The sequence below is a fragment of the Onychomys torridus genome, chromosome 8 (assembly GCF_903995425.1).
Source record: "Onychomys torridus chromosome 8, mOncTor1.1, whole genome shotgun sequence".
In the NCBI taxonomy this organism is placed as follows: domain Eukaryota; kingdom Metazoa; phylum Chordata; class Mammalia; order Rodentia; family Cricetidae; genus Onychomys; species Onychomys torridus.
The window spans coordinates 72,194,510-72,217,070 of NC_050450.1; the positions used below are offsets into that span (position 1 = coordinate 72,194,510).

A 22,561-nucleotide genomic window follows, 5' to 3' on the forward strand; every position below is an offset into this window, starting at 1 on the left:
CAAGTGCTGGGATTAAAGGTGTGTGCCGCCACCGCCCGGCATACCTGGCATTTTAAAATGTGGGTTCTGGGAATGAAGTCAGGTCCTTAGGCTTGCACAGCAAGTGCTTTACTGAGCCATCTCCCCAGCCCTTGCCAGGGTTTTCACAGCAAAGATTTCCTGAATTACAAAGAATGTCAGCATGCATTTTCTTTCTGTAGTACAATGATTACTATGGGGCTCGGGGCTCCTATTCAGACAGAGACTGTCTGACATAAAGCTTGGCTTCATGCTAAAAAAAGCCAGTCTCCCTGAATTGTTTTTGGCCATGTGCTAATGTTGCATATATGCACCTCTGGTTTCCCAGAGAAACTGTTTTAAATTTCCTGTTTAGATAATGTGTACATAGAAGGGTGGATAAACAGTAGAAAACAAGAAAAGGTAAAGTTTTGATGGAAAGACACTGCCATTAACCAGGTAAAATGTGCACGATAGAAGTCCTTTTTATATGTCACTATGTTTGTGTTTTGTTTAACACAGATTAGCAAGCCAGAAAACCATTCCCTGAAGAACACACAACCTGGCAAATCAAATGCAAAAGCACTGACTGGCTCTTCCCTTGGACAGGGGCTGCCTGGCCTCCCAGCAGCCACCTAGGAAAGCTTGTTAACTTCTGCTGCTTCCCTGATGGGCTGTGCCAGCAGGTTTATTGCGAACAGTGAACAGTTACAAAGCTCAGGGAAGCCATTGCTCTTTGCTTATGCTGAGGTTAGCTATAGACAGCTTTATGTTACTAGGTGAGCAGAGGCATGTCTTCTGTTTCTCTGATGGTGGACTTGGCACTTGGGTACACTTTGATTTTTACCCAGCAAAATGGAACACAACACCTTTTATCCATATGTGTGCTTGCCATCAGGGTGCCCAACCTTTTGACATTGTGACATGACATTTGTCTGCTACAGTGCAGGACCGCACTCACAGCTATCCTGGGATCTTACTGCTCACAAGCGGTAGGTTGGATGCACCTACTCTACACGGTTCCCACATGCAGATGATACTGATGTCCGCAAGGGTGTGAAATGCTGACGTGATTCCACTGGGGTTTCTATTTTAAGTACTGACCATGACCGTCCTAATGGCCACAGTTGAACAGTCTGGAAAATTTCTTCCATTGACGCACATGCACACACATTCCTGAAATAATTAGTGAAGGGCTTATGTTAAGCAGATAGGTTTATTAAAAATAATGCTAATATAGTCCTGGGGCACACTGATTTTAAGAGGGTCTTTGCAATGGTTTTCATAATCACTTATCAACTAAATAACAATGGTGAACTTAACTTACAGAATCGCTAAATAACAGAGGAAAAGAAAGGACCAGGCTAATCCAGTAGGGACTGAGATGGCCTTGATATCCCCTAAACATCTGTCCAGCTAGCAGCCATGGGCAAAGCTGGTCTCTAGAGGGTTAATCAGGGCCCAAAGTGATCTTCGCAAGGATTTCCTCCTGCACCTGCCAAGGCTCCGAAAGGCTTGGAGCCAGAAGGAAAGCAGGAACAGTCTCCTATACTGTCCCAGCTGTTATAAACGACTGAAGGCCAGTTAAAGATGTTCATGTTTGCTATCTCAAAATGCTAGTTTTTGAAAAACGTTACTAGCAATGTGTGTGTCTCCCTCCACGCCTCAACCCCAACACCCAGTGTCGAAAACTGGCGGGAGAACCAGAGAGAGGAAGAGGGAGGAGACTGTGGCAGATGCTGGTATTGCTGAGGGCTGTGGATGCCGGCCGTGGCAGCACTAAATCCCCCAGTAAGGCATCAGGTGTCGGGACTCCTTCTCATAAACGTCTGGAATGACGCCATAGGGTGTCTGTACCATCTTAACCGTCGACTTCCCAAAGAGCTGGCTCTCGTAGTCTATCAGCTGCCTCCAGAAGCCCACGTTGGGCCTGATGACAGGCCTCCGGGCTTTCACCCAGTTGTATGCCTCCAACAGGCACACATTGTGGAATTTCATCAGGTACGCAATACAGAGAGTGGCCGAGCGGCTCACTCCTGCAGCACAGTGCACCAAGGTAGCCCCATGCTTCTTGCTGACGCTGTGGATCTTGTCAGCCACAGTGTCAAAGTACAGCCTAATGGGGGCATGAGGAATGTCAGCCAGAGGCACTTTAACATATTCAAACTGGGGCCAGTTGAAGTTGGGGATCTCGATGGTAGCATTAACGATGCAGGTGATGCCCCGGGCCTGGAGGAGGTGCCGGTTGGAGGCCACACTGCCTCTGCCCAAGAAGAGAGAGGAGGTGATCTGAGCAATGCCCCCTATGTCTCCCTCGGAAATCATCCGAGGGGCCATGAGAGTCCGTGGGAGTGTGCTGTGACCTCTGGAGCTCATGAAGATGCCGCAGTCACACTATCATCATCAGGGGGCAAGACTAGAGAATGGTGGAGTCCGTCCTCCACCGGGGAATTCAAGACTGCAGCCTCCTTCCTGCAAGATACAGGTATCTGTCAGAACTTGACATGGCATGTTTACCACAGCTGCCTCCAGTGCTTGGGGGAAGGGGAAGAATTAGGAAGTTATTTTCTAAGGCATAGTGCATTCTCTGTAGTAAGTATATATAAATCATTTTCTATTGACTATTAGGAAATGTAGCCTGCGATGCCAATATGTAAAAATCAATATAAAACTGAGCTGCTTTTTTTTTTTAAGCCCTAAATAGTCATCCTATTTTTAGGAAAGTTAAAGACAGAAAACACGCCTAACTGGTTCCTGAAGAGCCATCTGGCAGAATCCTGCTGAAGGAGGGGCATTCCTTGATTTCTCAGTCTTGGGATCAAACCCAGACTCAAGTTGGCTAGGCAAGTGCCTCATCACTAAGTTGCCGTCCCTGTCCAGGAATCTGAAATGTGGTACTCCACAGCCCCAGCATCATGTGCTCCTCACCCCATGTTTTCCTAAACCTAATTCTAGACATCGAGACCTTGTGAAGAAGGTGTAGGAAAGAGATGCCACATCAGACAAGGTAGGTAATAAACTGCCTTCGTGGGACAACAAAATTTAACTGGAAGCTAGCAACAATAAAAAGCCAAGCCACCTCCCTTCTTTACTGTCTAAAAATACTTTTTATATTTACCTCTTGTGCGGGGTGTCTGTGTGTATAGAGAAGGGGTCATGTGGAGGTCAGAGGAAAACTTGTGGGCATTGGTTCTCTCCTTCCAGCACAGGAATTTCAGGGATCGAACTCAGGTTTATCAGGCTTGGCAACAAGCGCCTTTACCTGCTGAGCCATCTCATCAGCCCCAAGATGCCTATTTCTTAGAATTTTTATAATACATGAATACTTTGGAAGCCTGATTAAATTTGGGTAAACTACTGTAGCCTTTCCATGAAAATAATCCCAGGCAATTTGAAGGCCCAGTCATTCATTGTGTGTGTGTGTGTGTGTGTGTGTGTGTGTGTGTGTGTGTGTGTGTGTATGTATACAGTGCTAGAGAGTGAATCAGGGCCTGCCTCAAACATGCTAATAAGTACCAAGAGAGTTAAACCCTCAGTTTTAAAGGTCATGCATGGTCTTCAAATTTTATTACTGTCAATCAGCTAAATGGGAATTTATCTGAGCTGACCCTGGGTAATGTAAATAATAACCTTATCTTCCTCTGCCAATTCTAAGCTTCCAGGTGAATTTTACTGGGTCCAGGGATGTGCTGGAATTAACATTAAATTTAGTTCAGTATCTGAAGTCTATGTTTTCTCACTAGTAAAGTGTTTACTATAAAATATCGGTGTGTATTTGTAACAACAGAAGAGGAAATTATTGAGCTGGGCATGGTAGCATATGCTACTCAGGGAGACCTTGTCTCAAGAAGGAAAAGATAATTATTGTACTTTGGCTTCCTGAGATTGCAGACATACCACTGTCTCACTGCCAAACCAACATGTTTCATAGTTGGTGCATCCTGACAAGTATGTAACAGCAGCCTGGTGCCATGGGAAACCTGAGTGCTCAACCAGACAAACATCCCAGCTTGTGTAGTGGCAGCACCATGGTACTCACGTGCTGAGGAGCCCAGTGAGCTGGAGCCCTTGGTCTGGATCCAGACGTCTTAGGTAAACAGTGGTTAGTGTACACAAATCAGATCTGTAGGAAGACAAAGAGGCAAGGATGTAGCTAGTCAGGAAGTCCCCTGCGATTCCTCCTGGGTTCTTGCTGCTAAAATCAAATTTGGGATGAATCTTGAAAGCAGGGGTCTGCTGAACATTTCTGGTGTGACTGAAGGAATATACCAGCTAAGTCTCCCGTAGTCTGCAAGCACTAGCTACAGTTTTGGCCATGACAGAGACAAAGGTAATTCAGGGACCACATCACATGATACCACTGAAGGCATCAGAGTGCTCTCCAGGCCTCTGTAAGACTGAGCCATAGCCTCTTGGCACCTGCTGTCGTCCCAGGAGCATGAGGACCTGAAGTCACAGCAGGAAGCACAGAGAAGCAAGAGCAAGTGGCAAGATAAGCTATGAGACAGGGCACAGAAGTACAAGGTGAGGTGGGGTGGAGTTAGCATTATCTTCCTACGTGGTCCAGGACAACATCACAGCAGGGCCTTGGCCAGCAGCGCCAACAGCTGGCCCCGCTGCTCAGGAGAGCAAGCTGAAGAAAGTCCATCCTCTTCCCCATTCGAGCCTTTGTCCATTCTGTAGCATGACAAGCACCATGACCGTCTCCAGAAAGGGCTTCCCTCCCACACAGATCCCCCGCCTCACCCAGGTAAATGTCACACTTACATGTTCAGTTACAGCTTGGCTCACATGTAAATGATGTATAAACTGACATAACCACCATAGTTTTGACACAGGACCTTTAAAACAATAAATACCCACACATCCTACTCAACATCCTCATGTTCCATTATGTCCGTTCCTCTTTGCACTCTGCCCTCATCTTCCTTTTTGGGGTGTGTGTGTGTGTGTGTGAGAGAGAGAGAGAGAGAGAGAGAGAGAGAGACAGATAGACAGACACTGACTTACTAGGCAGCCCTAGCTAACTACAAGCCTAGCCTTGAACCACCTATGTAGCCTAGGCTAGTCTCAAACTCTTAATCCTCCTGCCCCGGTCTCTTGAGTACTGAGATTACATACATGTGCCATCACACTTATCTTTGAAGTTGTCTATAAGAGCCCTGTAAATTTGGGGGTGCCTGGCTTCTCTGAGCATAGGATGAGACTCATTAGCAATGCTGGGCCTAACTCCATTTTTATTGCTGAGTAGTAAGTGCTCTGCAAGGTAAATACACCCTGTGGGTTCTTTATCTGCTCACCTACTGATGAGTACTGGATTGTTTCTAGTTTAAGGCTGCTGTGAGTAAAGCACAACAAAGGTGCCCTCCCTTGGTTAAACACCTAGGAGTGAAGACTGTTCCATGATATGGAGGTTTAACACTTTCAGACAGCGTTGAAAGCTGGGCATGGTGAGATACACCCATCATCCCAGCACTAGGAAGCTGGGGCAGAAGGATCACAAATTCAAGGACAGCCTGAGCTACACAGTGAGACCTTGTCTCCATTGCAAACAACAAAAGCAAAGAGAATATAATAAAGTGGTTTTAAAAAATGGGGGCTAGGATTTAGTTCTGTGGTAGAGTGCTTGCCTGGCATGTGTGACTCCTCAGATCCACCCCAGCAAAAGAAAAAAAAACAAAAAACAAAACAAAATAGTTCTGAGGGGCTGGAGAGATGGCTTAGCGGTTAAGAACACTGACTGCTCTTCCAGAGGATCCAGGTTCAATTCCCAGCAACCATGTAGCGGTTACATGTCTGTAACTCCAAGATCTGACACCCTCACACAGACATCCAGGCAGGCAGATCACCAATGCACATAAAATAAAAATAAATAAATAATTTTAAAAATTAGTTCTGGGGGCTGGAGAGATGGCTCAGAGGTTAAGAGCACTGACTGCTCTTCCAGAGGTCCTGAGTTCAGTTCCCAGCAACCACATGGTGGCTCACAACCATCTGTAAAGAGATCTGGCGCCCTCTTCTGGCCTGCAGTTATACATGCTGTATACCTAATAAATAAATATAATCTTAAAAAATCAAATAAATCTTTAAAAAAAATTTAGTTCTGTGGCTGGCAAGGTGGCTTAGCAGGTAAAGGTTCTTTCTTCTGAGGACCTGAGTCCTTCCCCAGAACCCACATGGCAGGTTGTTCTCCTCTGACCTCCACACGTGAGCTGTGTGTTAGTTAACAATACAAAAACACCACAGGGAACTAGACAGCCGGTTTAGCCGTTCACAGCTCCTTGGAGCTCCACACCAAGAGCTGGCCCATGCCACAGGGGTCTGCAGAGGACTACAGGTACAAGTGTATGCTGCGGAGGCAGAGGAATGATGAAGTAAGGAGATGAATGTGTTGGGTGTAAAAGGTGTGTAGGCCAGCAGCTTGTGAGGTCTTCCCCGGGCAGAATTCTAAAGAACAAAGTCACTGTGGCAAGAGATGCAAAGCTGAAAGCTCTGAGGACTCTCCACTCAAATTTCCACATGGCTATCTCATTGCCTAGTTAGGAGGAACTCAGCCTGTGTTCTCCCCAATAATCCTGCCATCTAGGAGGCCACCAGTCCTCCTGAGCTGGGTGCCCAGGCTGGAGGCCTTTTCAGTAGGATGGTCTTCCGGGGTCCCGGGCTGTGCAGAGGCAGGCTGGAGGCCAAGCCTCACCTGTTACTGCTCATGTGCTCGCTTGGCGTCAACTGGGAGGACAGATTGTGCGTCCTCCAGGCAGAATCCAAGCAAGGCAGACATGATGCTCTGTTCCTGCTGCCGCGGCCGCCAGTCCTGTGCCAGCAAACCTGCTCCAAAACGCCAAAGCTGGCTACAAGGTTTAGAAAAACACCTGCCAGCAAGTGCTCAGAAGGCAGGTACCACAGATGTTTCTCTGTCAAGTCCCCTTGCCCCTTACAGGCTGGAAAACACATGTTTGTGTAGGGCAGGGTGATTGCAACTTGGAGAAGGAAAAAAAAAGAAAAGGAAGCAGCCTCTAGCTCTGCACCACACACTGCTGCTCTGTGGGACTGTGTGGGACGCTATGTCCTCGTCACCCGTGTCACAGTGTCCTGATGGCAGCAGTCAGGGAGGACCCCTTTAAACATTGACAGACGAGCCTGAGCCAAAACGGGCTACGCTCCTCCTGCTTGTCACCTAGTGTCCAGAACAGAGGACTGCCACAGCCTACACACACACACACACACACACACACACACACACACACACACCCAGGGCACAGAACCTTCCTCACGGCCGCAGGCGTGAGGACACAAGGAGCAGTCCCTGGGTGGGCATAAGCAGCCTCGTTTGACCCAGTTCTAAGAATGGCAGAATCTAACCATAAAGAATAGAAAAGCCCCACAGGTATTACATCTTAGGTACATAAAATCAACTTAGCAGATGTGTGCTGGGAGACAGGTGGGAAGTCTGGCCTGTGTGTGGGATCGAAGACTGCCCCAGGGCCGAGTGAGCAGAACCCTCCACTGTTGCACACTGGCCTATGGGAGCCTCCACGATGCTGACCGTGGTGTCTACCTCAGCCTTCCCAAGCTTTCTTCTTACAGGGGAAAATGGTTCCTGACCAAGGAGACGGCAACAGTACACCAGAGGCAAGAAAGCAGAGCTGTCCTAAAACACAGATGTGTCTTTGGCTCATGCTTTCAATTCCAGCACTTGGAGGCAGAGCAGACAGGTCTCTGAGTTCAAGGCCAGCCTGGTCTACATAGCAAGTTCAGATCAGCCATAGCATACCATCTCAAAACAAAACAGAAAAATCAGGTATAAGGATGTCTGGGATGCCAGGCACAGTGCATGCCTATAATGCAGCACTCAGGAGGAGCCACAGAAGGACAGCAGCAAGTTCAGAAACAGCCAGGGCAACCTACTGATGCCCTGGATTCAGAATAACAAGCATCAAGCGCTAGGAACCAACCAAGTTTAGTGTGAGTATCTCGCAGGGGCCCGTCTGTAGTCTTAGTAACATTTCAGCACAGCAACAGCTGCCCTTGCTCCTGGTACGCAGAGCTCTGGGCATGTAGAATTGTCCTGTGGTTACACACTGGAAATCCACACCCGGGTCAGTGCCAATGTGGCTGAGAGCGGCTGGGAGTCACGGCCTGTTCAGAGCATCCACACGAGCGTCACCAATGCGGCCTTTCCTTCTGAAAGTTGACAGCCACTAGACCTAGCAGTTAAAGGGGTAAAGATCCTAGCTGCTGCTGTTTTTTCTCTTGTTGAAAATGCAGAAAGTGGCCACCCTGGTGCAGGAGAGCTAGAGAGACCTACAAAATGGTTTAAAATACTCCTAGCTGGACCATGGGGTGAGTCACGGTGTGTGTGTGTGTGTGTGTGTGTGTGTGTGTGTGTGTATACACATATATGTTGTATACATTATATGCATGTTATATATGTGTACATATACATATATTATATATACATACTATATATGAAGTTCTATCACTTAGGCTGACAGTGCTCCCCATAAGAACCATAGTCTACAAAACTGGTACCAATCACAAGAAATCTTTTAAGTTGTTGGTCAGGGTCCAAATGACTCCGAAACCAATACAGACTCTTGCTGTTGCCTTTGGATGGCTCTCAGAGGTTGAAGTTAAGCCCCGGTTGCTGAAGATAACACATGTTTCGAACACAGCACTCAGACTACTGAGCTGGATCTGCCCCAGAAGCCTCCTTTCTGCAGCCTAGCTTCCATAATGCCAGAAAGTCCTATGCAAGCTGCCTAGGGAGGGAAGCGGTTAACAGTCCTGCCCAGCTGTGACACCAGCGAACCACATAATGACCAGCATGACAAGACAGCCGCAAAGGTGCAGTAAGTGGTGCTCACACGTTGGTGGCAACCAACAGCTGTCTAATTGGACTTAAGGCCCGCTCAAGAGGAGGGACATCATGCCTGGTACTGGAAACTTCGTCAGCTTCCCAGGGCTGGTGAAGTCATGGACCTTAGAAAAGAATCTACGGGCTGGAGAGATGGCTCAGAGGTTAAGAGCACCGACAGCTCTTCCAGAGGTCCTGAGTTCAATTCCCAGCTCCCACATGGTGGCTCCCAACCATCTGTAATGAGATCTGGTGCCCTCTTCTGTATACATAATAAATAAATCTTAAAAAAGAAAAGAAAAGAATCTACTACCATCACTTTGCTAGACCAGTTTAATTCCTTACTACATTCCAAATCTCATCCTCATACCCCCAGATGAATGTGACTACCACCTTTCATCAAGGACACTTCTCTACAGCAAACAGAGACCATGACCGAAAACCACAACTGGATACAATGCAGAGATCAGTGGATTGTAAGGAGCACAGCCCCAGTGGATACATCTGTATCACAGCTCTGGGAACATCGAAGAAGAAGGGGCAAAAAAAATTCTAGGAGCCAGAGGACCAGGAAGTCTGCTGTGTGACTGCCTCTCTTAGAAATGGCTGCCTGAACAACACATGAACCGTGACCAAATAAGCATGCTAATGAGGAGGGGGCAAATTTTTACAGGTTCCCACCCCTAGACCAAGACCTACAGGCAACTAATGACTGACTGCTGGGAGAGGGGAATAATCTCTTCCAGGGATGAGCACCATAACTGGTAATCCAGTACAAAGTGATCAGTCCTGAAACCATATACACCCAAAACAAAAGCAGTCTCAGCAGGTTGTATTTGCACAGTTGTTCATATATATATATATATAAAGAGGCTATCAATTTGAGAGTACGGATGGGATATAGGAGAGGTGGGAGGAAGGAAAGAGAAGGGAGAAGTGATGTAATTATATTTTAATTTAAAATTTAATTAAACAAAATAATAAAATAACTGTAGCTTTAGGAGTGTCATAGGGTCAGTACATATGGCTGGGAAGAGAATATAGATGGGTGCACACACACACACACACACACACACACACACACACACACACACGAGATTTGTCTGTGTGGGTATATGTGAGTGCCCACAGAGGCCAGAAGACAGCATTAGATCCCCTTGGAGCTAGAGATAGGTGGGGGCTGGGAACTGCAGGTAGGTTCTCTGCAAGAGCAAAAGGCATGCTTAGCCCTGAGCCATCTCTCCAGCCCCTAGAACACTGTTACTTTATACCCAAAAGCTATACAATCACATCTTGTCCTCCTATTAAGCATCTATCTAGTTCTGTAAAAAACAAACCATGAAACCTTAGGTGACTCCTTTTAAAATAAGCATTTTAGCCTACACAGTGATAAATCTTACTTTTCTCACTTATTCTCACTATTAAGCCACAAATGTGCACCACTGAAGGAAAAGTTGAGTCACTTTGTTTGTTTTTAAGACAGGGTCTCAGGTTAGTTCAGGCTAGCCCTGACCTCACTATGTAGCTGAGGCTGACTACTCCTGATCATCTTACCTCCACCTCTCAAAGGCTTGGATTACAGGCATGGGCCACCATACTCAGCCTAAAAATCATAACATGATTGATAATCTTTCATTAAGGAAACACTTGACAGAACATTAATACAATTCTAATAACTATGGTGTAATATTCATGTTGAAGTAAAATGAAAAAAAAAATCCATAAGTTGCTTTTAACTGTAAAAAGTGAGCTGATTGAGTGGGGCACCTTGACAGTCCACAGTAGGAGGTGAGGCCATTTTGTTTTTCCTCCATACTACCGAAGTGATACAAGTGTTCTTGGATGAGGACAAATACACACCGTACATGTGAAACTAAAGACATCTGTAATCCCAGAACTTGGGAAGCTGAGGCAGGAGGATTGCAGTGGGTTTGAGGCCAGCTTAGGCTATAGTGAGCACTGGACTATAGTGTGAGATACCATCTCAGAAAATCCAAACCAGAACCAACAGAACACTTTAGACAGCTCCATCCGGCTCAGCCACCAACAGTCCCTGAGTGTGAGACAGCTACCAAGCAACTGCCTGTCGAGTGAGACCAGCTGAGCATCTCCTTGACCTTGTGTGGACACATCTGCTAAACCCACTGCATGACACTAGCTAAATGCAAATGGAGAACACATCACAGCCCAGATAAGGAGATGGGCTCCGTGTTTGATGGGAGCAGGGAGATCCAGAATAGTGATAGGATCTACAAATCTGAAGATGTCTGCTTCTAGGCCAGGCATACTATCTCATTCCTGTAATCCTAGGACTCAGGAGTCTCAGCCAGAAAGACTGCTGTGAGTTCCAGGCCAGCATGAGCTAAAGAGTGTGAGACTGATCCAAAAAGCAAAAACTGTGGTTCTATATGGTAAATCCATCGGTTGTCCAAGCTGGGATACAATGAAAAACTGCAGGCAACTCTGTGAGATGAGGGCTGTACTCAGCAGGGACCGTAAGGTAACCTGGAATTTTTTTTATTCTTGTAGTACTGAGAACCAAACAGCACACATACAAGCACTCTACCACTGAGTTAATTTCCCAGCCCTTTGTTTATCTTTTTATATTAACAGAGTCTAAGTTCTTACTTCAGGCTGACCTAGAATGCACTTTGCAGTCAAGGCAATCCTTGAAATGGCAATTCTGCCTCAGTTTCCCAAGTTGCCAGGATTACAGGCCTAAGTCACCAGATCCAGACAAGATCTGATGTAGTCTACACTGGCCTTGAGCCCCTGATCTTGCCTACCCCTCCCAGGTGCTGGAATTACAGATGGGCACCACCAAGCCTAACCTGGAACTGAGGTTTCAAGTGTGACTTGTTGTTGGTTGTTTTTAATCTTTTGCGGGTCCACCACTCAGCTCCCAAATAAATCACACATAGAGGCTTATTCTTACTTATAAATGTCCAGCCTTAGCTTGGCTTGTTTCTTGCCAGCGTTTCTTAACTTTGAAATATCCCATTTACCTTTTGCCTCTGGGCTTTTATCTTTCTCTATTCCTGTACACCTTTCTTTGTTTCTTACTCCATGTAGCTGGGTGACTGGCCCCTGGGTCCTCCTCCTTCTCTGGCTACTTCTTTTCCTCCCAGATTTCTCCTTCTATTTATTCTCTCGGCCTGCCAGCCCCGCCTATTCTTTATCCTACCTTGCCATTGGCTGTTAAGTTCTTTATTAGACCATCAGGTGTTTTAGACAGGCACAGTAACACAGCTTCACAGTTAAACAAATAAAACATAAACAAAAGTAACACAATTTCTTAAATTGTACAACAGTGACTCTCATCCAGCTTGGTGCTTACTTCACGGTCATTCCTTTATAGGGCAGTGTTTACTGAGTTATTTAACAAAAGTATAATGTTGACATTTCTCCCAGGGTGGGGCTCATGTCCCTAGAAACCCAGAGGTTTGTGAACGCCTCAACCAAAAAAACAAAAGAACAGAACAGACACGAGGCTTCCAAGGTGAGGGTCTAACCAGGATTTGCTCTTAGAACTCAGGTGCTATGCTGTGAGGAAGCCCAAACTAGTCCAACAGCTACCATGTGACAGGCTACATGTAGGCGTTCGAACCAACAGCCCAGGGGAGGTCCCAGCTGATCAGTGACTAGATATGTAAGACACCTGAGCATGGACCAGGTGTCACATGTCACTCCTGACTTTAATTGCCCACTGAGGACCTAGCCATTATGAAGCAAATACAAGTTGTCCCCACTATACAAGGTCCGGGTTCTTGGTCTACAGGAATCTGTGAACAGATCATTAAAGGTCCATAGCCTGGGTGCTGGGAAGCAGAGTGTGGTGGCCATATATACAATCACAGCATCTGGGAGGCGAGTTGGAGGGCCAGGAGTTAATGGCCCGGACTACATAGTGAGTTTAAGGACAGCCTAGTCTACATTAGACCCTGTCCCAAAAATAAAAGGGCTGTCAAAAATCTTATCACCATGACGAAAGGCATGACACCCTTCTAAAAACAACTGAATAATGGAAAGAGACAAACATTAAGTGACTCAGATGGCGGATGCAAACAACAGATCCTGTAGCAATGCGAAGGAAGAACCCATGATTAAAGCCAAGTCAAATCAGCCAGCAATGCCAAAAGCCCAGTCATTCCTGAGGGAGCTACAGCAGTATATTTTCTACTGCCATGACAAAATACCGGAGGCTGGGTGCTCCGTCAAGGGCTGGTTATATACCTCAGGGGCAGAAATACACGCTTGAAAGACACAAAGCCCTGGGTTTTCTCTCAGTAATCCCCTCAATGGGGTTTATGTAGCTCACATGTGGGGCCAGCTTCATCTGCCTCTAGCTGCATCACAATGTGGTAGCATCAAGGTGGGAGACGTGGAATAACGCAACAAAGACAGAGACCAGGACGGGGCCAGACTGACTCTCCAGGACAACTCACCCTCAAGAGCCTACTCTAAAATAGCACCAATCCCTAATCTGAGGGTGCTGCCCCAGTGACCTAATTACCTTGTGGTAGGCCCACATCTTCAAAGCTCCACCCTCCCAACATGGCCACACTGAAAACCAAGCCTCCAGCATATCCAGATCTTGGCAGATGGAGTCTCAGGCTAGACTAACATGCTTCTTTCTTCAATCCATTAAGAATATATTGTCATTATTGCCTTACTCTTTTTAAAATTATATTTTATTTTTGTGTACTGTACATGTGTCTGGGTATACACATGCCATGGCACATGTGTGGAGGTCAAGAGGTGGTTGGTTCTCTTTCTACCATGTGGGTTCCTGGGATCTGCTAACTCATCTTACCAGCCCCTCTTACTGCCTTTCAAGACCCTCGTTTCCAGACTCTAGATGCAGAACACAGGCCCTTTGCTACTGCCCCTTCCTACTCCCTGTGTGTGCTAGCTAGCGGCACAGGTCCTCTCCACACACTTGACAGAAATGCAGACTTTCAGGCAATATCCCAACAGCTACAGATCAAATGCTGCAGGTCACAAGATGCTAGGTGATCTACATCCACATTCCAATGCGGGAGGTGCTGCTCACTCCCCGGCCGAGCCAAAGGAGAGCTCCTGTCCCCCTGCAGAAGCTACTGGAGCCTGCAGAGCAGCAGAAAGATGCTATCACTCTCCTGTGGTTCCCAGATGAGGGACCAGAAACACGAGTGACCCCTCTGGGACCAGGACCTCCTGCCACCAGCTGGGCACTGTTGACTGTCTCTCAACTCCTACCACAGCAGACCAGCCACTCTAAAGACCCCCCAAAGGTCCAGTGAGAAAGAATTAAGGACTATACGGTCAGTGTGTGTTCATATCCTCCATCCTCGAGATTTTAACATCTCAAAGTCCTAAAGCACCAGAATCGTCTTTTCCTTGTGAAAAGACGATACAAACGGAACCACTGAGATGCTGACGAGAGCCCATGAAGACATCCACACCTGTTTGTTGTCAACTTGAAATAGTCTGTGCAACAGCCTATGTAAATAATACCTTAGGATCTTATGGAAATAGCAAATAAAACAGTGAGCCACGGGGTTGGGGATTTAGCTCAGTAGTAGAGCCCTTGCCTAGCAAGCATAAGGTCCTGGGTTTGGTCCTCAGCTCTGGCAAATTTTTATAAAAAAAAGTGAGCCACAGATGCCTGGTGAAATGTAAACATGATTAAATAATAGCACATAAAGCTGAGGTAATTTAAAAAGAGAAAAGGCCAGAAGTCCTCAACGCTGATAAAGTTGGGACTGTCCCTGAGAAGCAGGACCAGAAAATGAAGATGTCTTGCCGAGATCTCGGTCCCCAAAAGTTAACGCTATTACTTTAAGGAAACAAAAGGGTTCTGAAATTAGAACTAAGTACTCAGAAAGAAAGCCCTTCAGAGTTAGTGATCATTCCTTGGCCAGCTTACCCTTTGATGTGCAATTAGACCAGATCAGAGTCCTAAAAACTCCAGCAGCAAACTTCACCCTTATCCCTCCACGGATTTATCATATACCTGACCCAATTTGTGTGTGTGTGTGTGTGTGTGTGTGTGTGTGTGTGTGTGTGTGTATGTGTGTATGTGTTTGTATGTGTGTGTGTGTGTGTATGTGTGTATGTGTTTGTATGTGTGTGTGTGTATGTGTGTGTGTGTGTATGTGTGTGTGTGTGTGTGTGTGTGTGTGTATGTGTGTGTGTGGGGGGTATAGTTTATACCAAATTAAAAGAGTGCTGACAAGTTAATTTCCATTTTTCCTTCTTAACTTTTAAAAACTGTTTTATGTGTAGGGGTGTTTTGCCTACAGTCTTTGTGGATCATGTGTGTGCATCAGGGATGAGAAGAGGCCAGAAGAGGTCATAAGTTTATCTGAAACTGGAGTTACAGACTGTTGTGAGCCACACACACAGTATCATAAATAAGAAAATAAACAGGGTGGATGGAAACTATGGAATTCAAAGCAGACACTGTTTCAGTGAGGGAGGAAGAAAAGGGGCCCAAGAGGGCTTCGACTTGATAGTGCCTTTTGTCTCCTGAGCCCAGGCTACCCTCAAACTTTCTATCAGAGGATGACCTTGAACTTCTGATGCTCCAGCCTTCTACCACCCAAGTGCCAGCATTATAAAAATGGGACACCACACCTGGCTGAATTCTTTACTGAAAAACAAAAACCCAAACCCCCAAACTTCAAGTGTATATGTAATTTGTATGAGGACAGCGTCGCCCCCAATCCTATTCTCACCAGCGTGTCCTAATTACTTGTGGCAAACTCACACCCACCACCTCCTTCTCCTCTCCACCCGCCCCCAAGGAGAAGAAGGCTGGAGCTTCACATGCCCTTTCTGCCATGCAAGTGAGTGGTCTAGTTAAAGCTGTCTCATTGTACAGCTACAAACTCCAAGATCAAGGAGTCAGAAAAGCCTGCGATACAGTCTTTCCAAGGGAAGAGCATGCAGGGCCCAATGGTCAGCCCCGAAATCACACATACAAATAATGGGGTGCAGACTGAGCAGAATACACTTAGGATGTGTGTATACATATCCATATATACATGTAACAACAATGAAAAAGGAGGTCATGAATTTGAGGGAGAGCAGGGAGGGGGACATGGGGGGGCTTGAAGGGAGGAAAAGGAGAGGGAAAATGATACAGTCTCATAATAAATCTCAAAATCAAAAATAAGTAAGAAAATTAAAAAAAAAAAAAAAAAAAGCCTGCCACAGGCCATCAATCTGAGGCCTGACCAGGCATGGATTTCAAAAGGGCCCTTTCCTCCAGAGACTATGGGATGGCAGGAGGAGTGAAGAGCTGACAAACTTGACAAGAAATGCTCCCTGTCAGCGTCACCACTAAAGGGCCCAGAGGAGCAGAGCCAGCCTCACTGAAAAGTCACTGGCAAGTGACTGGCAGCAGCTGCAGGGTCAAGGTTATCAAAGCGTCCCAGGGGGTTTCCCTTCCTTCCCACTCATCTTTTCTTGAAAGCCAGATCTGAAAAAAGAAAATTTTTAGAAGAAAAAAAAAAGTCGTCTTTGTGGCATATGTAAATAAAAGCCAAAAGCAGCGTAATAGAGCGTCTTTTTTACGGTGCCTTACAGAAGAACTAGAAAGGAACTCTGAACTCATTCTTGCCTCATCCCTCAGGCTGTGAGCAAGAGTCTCCTGGCTCAGCTGGCAGGGCACAGAACCTATGCTTTCTGGACAGAGGAGATGTAACAGGCACTCAATACAGACCAGAGTTTGGTACATGTCTTGTGATGACTTCATGCCTCTCCTTCCTCCCACACCTCCCTAACTTTAACTCCCGCCAGCAAAGCCGAACACAGGCAAACCAAAGCCTGCCCGAAGCGTGCTCCGAAAGCAGGACAGCTCTGTGGCAAGTGTATTCTAAGTTGCTTTTACTTACGAAGGAAGAGTGAGGGGAACACTTAGATTGACAATGTGTACCATTGATTCCTGCAGGCGCTGTGTGCGACTGTGTTCTGTGCCTCTTAGTGACATGCACACACACACACACACACACACACACACACACACACACACACACGTGTCTGTCCTTGTCCTCAGGGTCCCTGACCAAGGATGGGTCTGAGTTCATGCCCACTTCACACACTTTGAACTCCACCGTTAGAGCATTCACCAGGAGTAGGATCCCTTAAGGCCTTTAAAGACTTCTATTTTTAGTTCCTCATTTTGCATAGGTAAATTTTCTGTAACTATAAATTGTCAAATAAAACCAGTAGAAAGATTCTGTTGAGTATTTTTCAACTAAGTGCAGTAGGAAAACTGTCTCTGGTATTTAAATGATATGTCAACCCAAACCATAGAACTTTTTGTTTTAGTTTTTTGGGACAAGGTTTCTCTGTGCAGCCCTGGCTATCCTGGAACTCACTCTGTAGACCAGGCTGGCCTTGAACTTGGAGATCTACCTGCCTCTCTGCCTCCAAAATGCTGGGATCAAAGGTATGCACCACCACTGCCAGACTAAAACCATAGACCTTAACACAGATAAATAGAAACACATTAGTGGAGCTGGAAAGATGGCTGAGTGCTTAAGAAGACTCGCTGCTCTTCCAGAGGACCCTGGTTCAATTCCTGCACCCACCTGCTGGGTCCCAAGTGTCTAGAACTTCTATTCTGGCCTCTGAAGGCATGTGGTATACACGCATACATGCAGGTAAACCACCATGCACATAAACACATCGGTGTGTGACACAGCAGGAACCAGAGCAGCCCCAACCCCATGTCACTTATTCACTTAAACATCCAAGCCGACTGTGGTTAACAGCAAACACAGCGACACAGATGACTTCAAGGTGGATAGCACTGGAGGAATGTAAATTGGGAAAGGAGCATCACATCTGACCCAGCACTATTCATAATTGCCCAAGGCCACAAACAATCCAGGTGTTCATCAACATTGACAGACAGTTTGAGGAATGTTCACCCTAAAATGAATCAACTACAATCTCAAACAATATAAATGAAGCTTTAAAAATCATAGTGCAGGGCTGGAGAGATGGCTCAGAGGTTAGAGAACATTGGCTGTTCTTCCAGAGGTCCTGAGTTCAATTCCCAGCACCCACATGGTGGCTCACAACCATCTGTAATGAGATCTGGCGCCCTCTTCTGGCTTACAGGGATACATGCAAACAGGACACTGTATATATGATAAATAAATACATCTTTAAAAAAATAGTGCAGGGACTAGAGAGATGGCTCAATGGATAAGAACACTTGGCTGCGATGATAGAGGACCCAGGTTCAATTCCCAGCCCCCCCAAGACAGCTCACAACTGTTTTAACTTCAGTCTAGGGATCTGACACCCTCTTCTAGCCTGCCTGGGCACCAGGCACACATACAGTACATAGACAAACATGCCAATGAAACACTCACACACAGAGAAATGTACAAATAAAAACTTAAACACTATAGTACATGAATCTACACAATTATCTATATGCCTGTGTCTGTATATATAGTACTGTGTGTACATATATGATGTATATGTATATGTATGTGTGAATATGATGTATACATATGTATGTGTGGATATGTAGTGCCAACCAAAAGACAGATCTAAGCTTGGTGTTGTGGCACACGCCTATAATCCCAGTACTTGGGAGGCAGAGGCAGGCAGATCTCTGTGAGTTCAAAGCCAGCCTGGTCTATACAGAGTGAGTTTTCCAGGATAGCTATGACTACATAGAGAAACCCTGTCTCAAATAAACAGACAGACAGACAAACAAGATGATGTACAAGAATGTTACATAAGGTGAAAAAGGAATGAACTACTGAGCTGTTTAGAGGTTTGTACTTAGGAGGTTTAAAGCCATAGAAAAAGGAGACTATTTCTATTAAAGCTGGTATAGTAATTGGCTGTCCTGAAAAAGTAGTGGTGTGTGTGTGTGTGGGGGGGGGGAGTAGATGGAGTCTGATTCTTGGCCTACGAGATTAGTTACACTTACATTTTCTCTAAAATAACTCATCAAGTTACCTTTTCAGTGCATTCCTTTATCTTTGTAAGTCACATTTCAAAGGTTAAGTAAATACATCATCGACTACCAGACATTCTCCACTCTGGCCAGCCCAGGGAAAGAACGCGCACGTCCTCTCTGAGTGTCCCTGTTACTCCGTGTCTATGATCAGAGCCCTCATCGGCCCTCTGCCTCAGTGCTCAGCCCAGTGCCTCTGGAACAGCAAAACTACTCAATAAAATGCTCGCTAAGTCAATCCATGCACTGCTGACATGAATTGTGTAACACGAACCCTTTTCCTGCCGCTGCCGATTTGACCGTGACCCCCATTAATGTTTTCTATTGTGTCCCCGGTGAAGCTATCATAAATAATGAAGCTACCACCTTAAATGCCAGCTCTGTAAGTTTATACCCAGGCCGCCTCGGTTGCTTTAGCAACTCTCCCAGCCTTCCGCTCCCTCTTGTGTCTTCTCTCAGCAAAGACAATCCGTGGCTGTTGGTCGTGCATGTTTGGGTTTTAATAGGAAAGTTTCCATTTTGCACCTGAGAGTAAAGCCAGGCATCATAGAGATTCCATTACTCTCGAGTTGTTTGTGAAGGGCTCGTTTGCCTGTCCCTGGGAGAAGACTAAGGGGCTATCAGAGCTGACATCACTTCACAATCAATTGTACTTAAAAAGCATGCTACCTGTTCTAGAAATCAAATCCCTATAAACAGGACCAGTCAACTCTAAAATAATTTTGTTAACAAATCACTTATGCAAATACACATCTATGAAAATGCTGGGAAGAGTCTACAAGATACAAACCAACAGAGAGACACCCAGCTGTTCTTTTGAGGATGATTACAGGAAGACAAGGTCCCCATCTGTAAAGTTTTTAACTTTTCATACAGAATGAGCAAAGCCTTTCCTGTGATGCTGAGAAAATATTTTGAATCCATTTCGTTTTAAAACAAAACCCAGCACTCGAGAGGCAGAGGCAGGCGGATCTTTGTGAGTTCGAGGCCAGCCTGGGCTACCAAGTGAGTTCCAGGAAAGGCGCAAAACTACACAGAGAAACCCTGTCTTGAAAAACCAAAAACCAAAAACAAAAACAAAAACAAAAAAAACAAAAAAAACCCCACATGCCACATGCAAAGGCATACACCTAAGAGCTCTCTCTTAACGATGATTTTAATCCCAAAGTCTTGAAGATTTTCCCAGACTTAGAGCCTCTTAGCCATTTCTTTGGATAGGAGTCTGTCTGGATGCTATTCGATTAAGGGATCTCTCAGAATGCATACCTGCAGTCAGCCAGTAGCAAAGATTTCCGAGGAGAACTGGCTCAGTCACGCTCGACAAGGATGCTGAGAAGACTCGAATGAAGCCAACTGTCTCCCGTTTTATGGGGGAAAGCCAAAAATACCAAGCAGCTTTTCTCCTCCCCCAGCGTCAGAGGGTGAGTCAGAGCTGGAGGCAGGAGTGGGGCCCATGTGTCAAGCCGCCTGTGCCGGGCTCCTTCCTCCCTCCTCCTGGGAATTCTCGGCCCTCATCTGACCTGATGTGAATTCTTAAGGTGTCTCTGGCGAGGAAGACATGGTTACTCATTCTGGGGGAGCCTCATTCCTCCGTTCCTCAAAGGAACTGAGACTAAGTGCCCTTTATGAGTCCACAAAAGACAATGGCAAAATTGCAGCCCTAAACACAGTGCAACTTTGCAAAGAATACATACAGTACCTTTGTTCTTCCGTTTTTAAGGAGCAAACAATTAGAAAAAAAAAAAAAAAAAGTTGCATCTTCTCCAAGGGACACTTAGATTTGTGGCGTAAGCCTGCAGCTGCAGACCACTGACCCTGGCCTCTCTGACCTTTCATTGACCTCAGGGAGGATGTTCCGGTATCCCATTAAACTTTGAAGTGGCTAGTTAGGAGCAAGAATTGCAGGAAACTGCGTTAAAACTCTTGGACCACATTTCGTTAAAGTCAGTTAAGAACCAGAATCTTTGCCTCTGTTTTTACATCTGCAAAACGGGAAAGCACAGCTCTGCCACCTACCTCTTATAAACCCCACAGAAAACTAACCAGCGAATATAAGCCAAATGCCGTAAGGCTCTCCTGAGTGGAAAGTACAAGGTGTTGTTTTTAATGTCCCTAGACAGTGAGACTACTGGTAAACCACCCCGTCTCCCCTTGCCTCCAAGATGCCCAGTTACCACAACATTAGCCGGTGCCACTGGCAACATCCACTTCAACACAAGGTAGTTATACAATCCACGTAAGGCAGCTACACCACTCGGCTCCCTCCCCTACCCCAAGCTCAGCACAGTTCAACTTCGCTCCCGAGCAAGGAGACTTAGGAGAAATAAGAGCCATACGTGAGCACTGCGCACCAATCTACCACCGCGGAGAGACGCTCAAGTTGAGTACTTGGCATCGCAGAAAGCCAAGTGTTTCCAGGGGCAGGCGGCGCCGGTCGCGGGTGCATGCTGACCCGCCAGCTGAGGTCCGGGAGCCCCAGCCTCTCCCACCCTGAGCCCCGAGGCCGCCGGGCATCCGCACAAAGTTTGCAGAACCGAGGGTCGCGCGGACGCGGCTCCCTCTGGCGTCCCCCCCACCCCGTACCAAGCGTCCCGGCTGCGGTGGCCACTCTCACTCTCGGGTCCGTGCTGCTACGCGGCTCGCGGCTTCTGGCGGCCCGCCTCGCTCGCCTCCCGCTCCCTGCGCGCCGCCGCCCTCTTCCGAGCGCGGGCCCGCAGCGGGGACGCGCGTGAGCTCCGGGCGCTGCGCGTGCGCGCTGCGTCGCGGGCGGGGCGTCCCGGCCCCGGTGCCTGCTCACCTGGACGCGCTCGCAGACCCCGCCGCGGCTTTGTCCTCCAGGCCGGCTTGGCGTCCGAGGGTTCTGTCCAGATGCAGAGAGGTAACTGCAGGAAAACACGGGAGGAAAGGTGTGAGCGTCTCAGTCAGTGACTAATCACCACCTCTCAGCCACCCCCGCCTCCTCCCCTGCGCGAGACAACCCTTCCCCCACGCACACACCCGGGGTGTGTGTGTGGGGTGGGGGGTGCGGACCCAAGGGTGAGAGCAAACTCACTCTTTGTTGTTTGTTTGTTGAGACAGGGTCTCACTATGTAGACCAGGCTGGCCTCGAATTCAGAGATCCTCCTGCCTCTGCCTCGCGAGTGCTGGGATTAAAGGCGTGTGCCAACAAGTCCCTAACTCACTCTTCGGTCAACTGCTGGGTGAGTTTTGATGGACAGGTGCGGGCAGTTTGCAGTAACTGGGAAACTCCAAAGGAGGTAAAGGACCCCCCTCCCTACCCCCAAACCACAGACACCACACCGACACACCGACACACCGACAGTGCCCACCCATGCTCCTAGGTACCTCCAGGGCTGACACATGGATCCCTTGAGATTTATTTGCTTATTCTGGAGGGTCTGTTTTTTTGTTTTTTGTTTTCCCCTTTTAGGTCTTCCCACCTATAATGAGTAGATGCAAACTGACTTTCTTTAGTGCACCCTGCTCTCCCCTCCACCAGGGACACAGGGAGGTAGAAAAGACTTCCTTCCGTCTCTGCAGTGAGTCAGACTGACTCCAGGAGTCCTGACTTGGTGCCGGGTCCTGAGCCATGTCCTCACTGTAGCAAATAGTTGGCATTAGAACTTCAGAAGTCAAACTAGTAGTCATGAGTATGGGGGAAGGAGATAGAGGGAGAACACACCACACTTGGAGTTTACAGCTTATGACATCCTCAAGGAAAAACTTGGGAGTTGTTTTTT

General features: G+C 46.9%; 1 protein-coding gene across 4 annotated transcripts; it reads right to left on the bottom strand.

Moving 5' to 3' along the window:
• Positions 1 to 1,194: 1,194 nt before the first annotated feature.
• On the bottom strand, positions 1,195 to 21,684 carry Dusp14 (dual specificity phosphatase 14). 4 transcript variants are annotated; one of them, XM_036194463.1, is made up of 3 exons: positions 21,619 to 21,684; positions 4,037 to 4,120; positions 1,195 to 2,469 (listed from the first exon to the last, which is right to left on the bottom strand). In XM_036194463.1, exon 3 carries the CDS (start codon positions 2,371 to 2,373, stop codon positions 1,777 to 1,779), a length of 597 nt encoding a protein of 198 aa, XP_036050356.1. In that variant the 5' UTR covers positions 2,374 to 2,469; positions 4,037 to 4,120; positions 21,619 to 21,684; the 3' UTR covers positions 1,195 to 1,776. The 4 variants fall into 4 exon arrangements, with proteins under 4 accessions (XP_036050356.1, XP_036050354.1, XP_036050357.1 ...); XM_036194461.1 differs by lacking the exon at positions 21,619 to 21,684 and adding an exon at positions 21,405 to 21,526; XM_036194464.1 differs by lacking the exon at positions 21,619 to 21,684 and adding an exon at positions 21,158 to 21,221.
• Between the last annotated feature and the right edge of the window lie 877 nt (positions 21,685 to 22,561).

Bases quoted from the DNA above. Each gene is read 5' to 3' on its own strand.
- Dusp14 (XM_036194463.1), bottom strand. From the start codon at position 2,373: ATGAGCTCCAGAGGTCACAGCACACTCCCACGGACTCTCATGGCCCCT.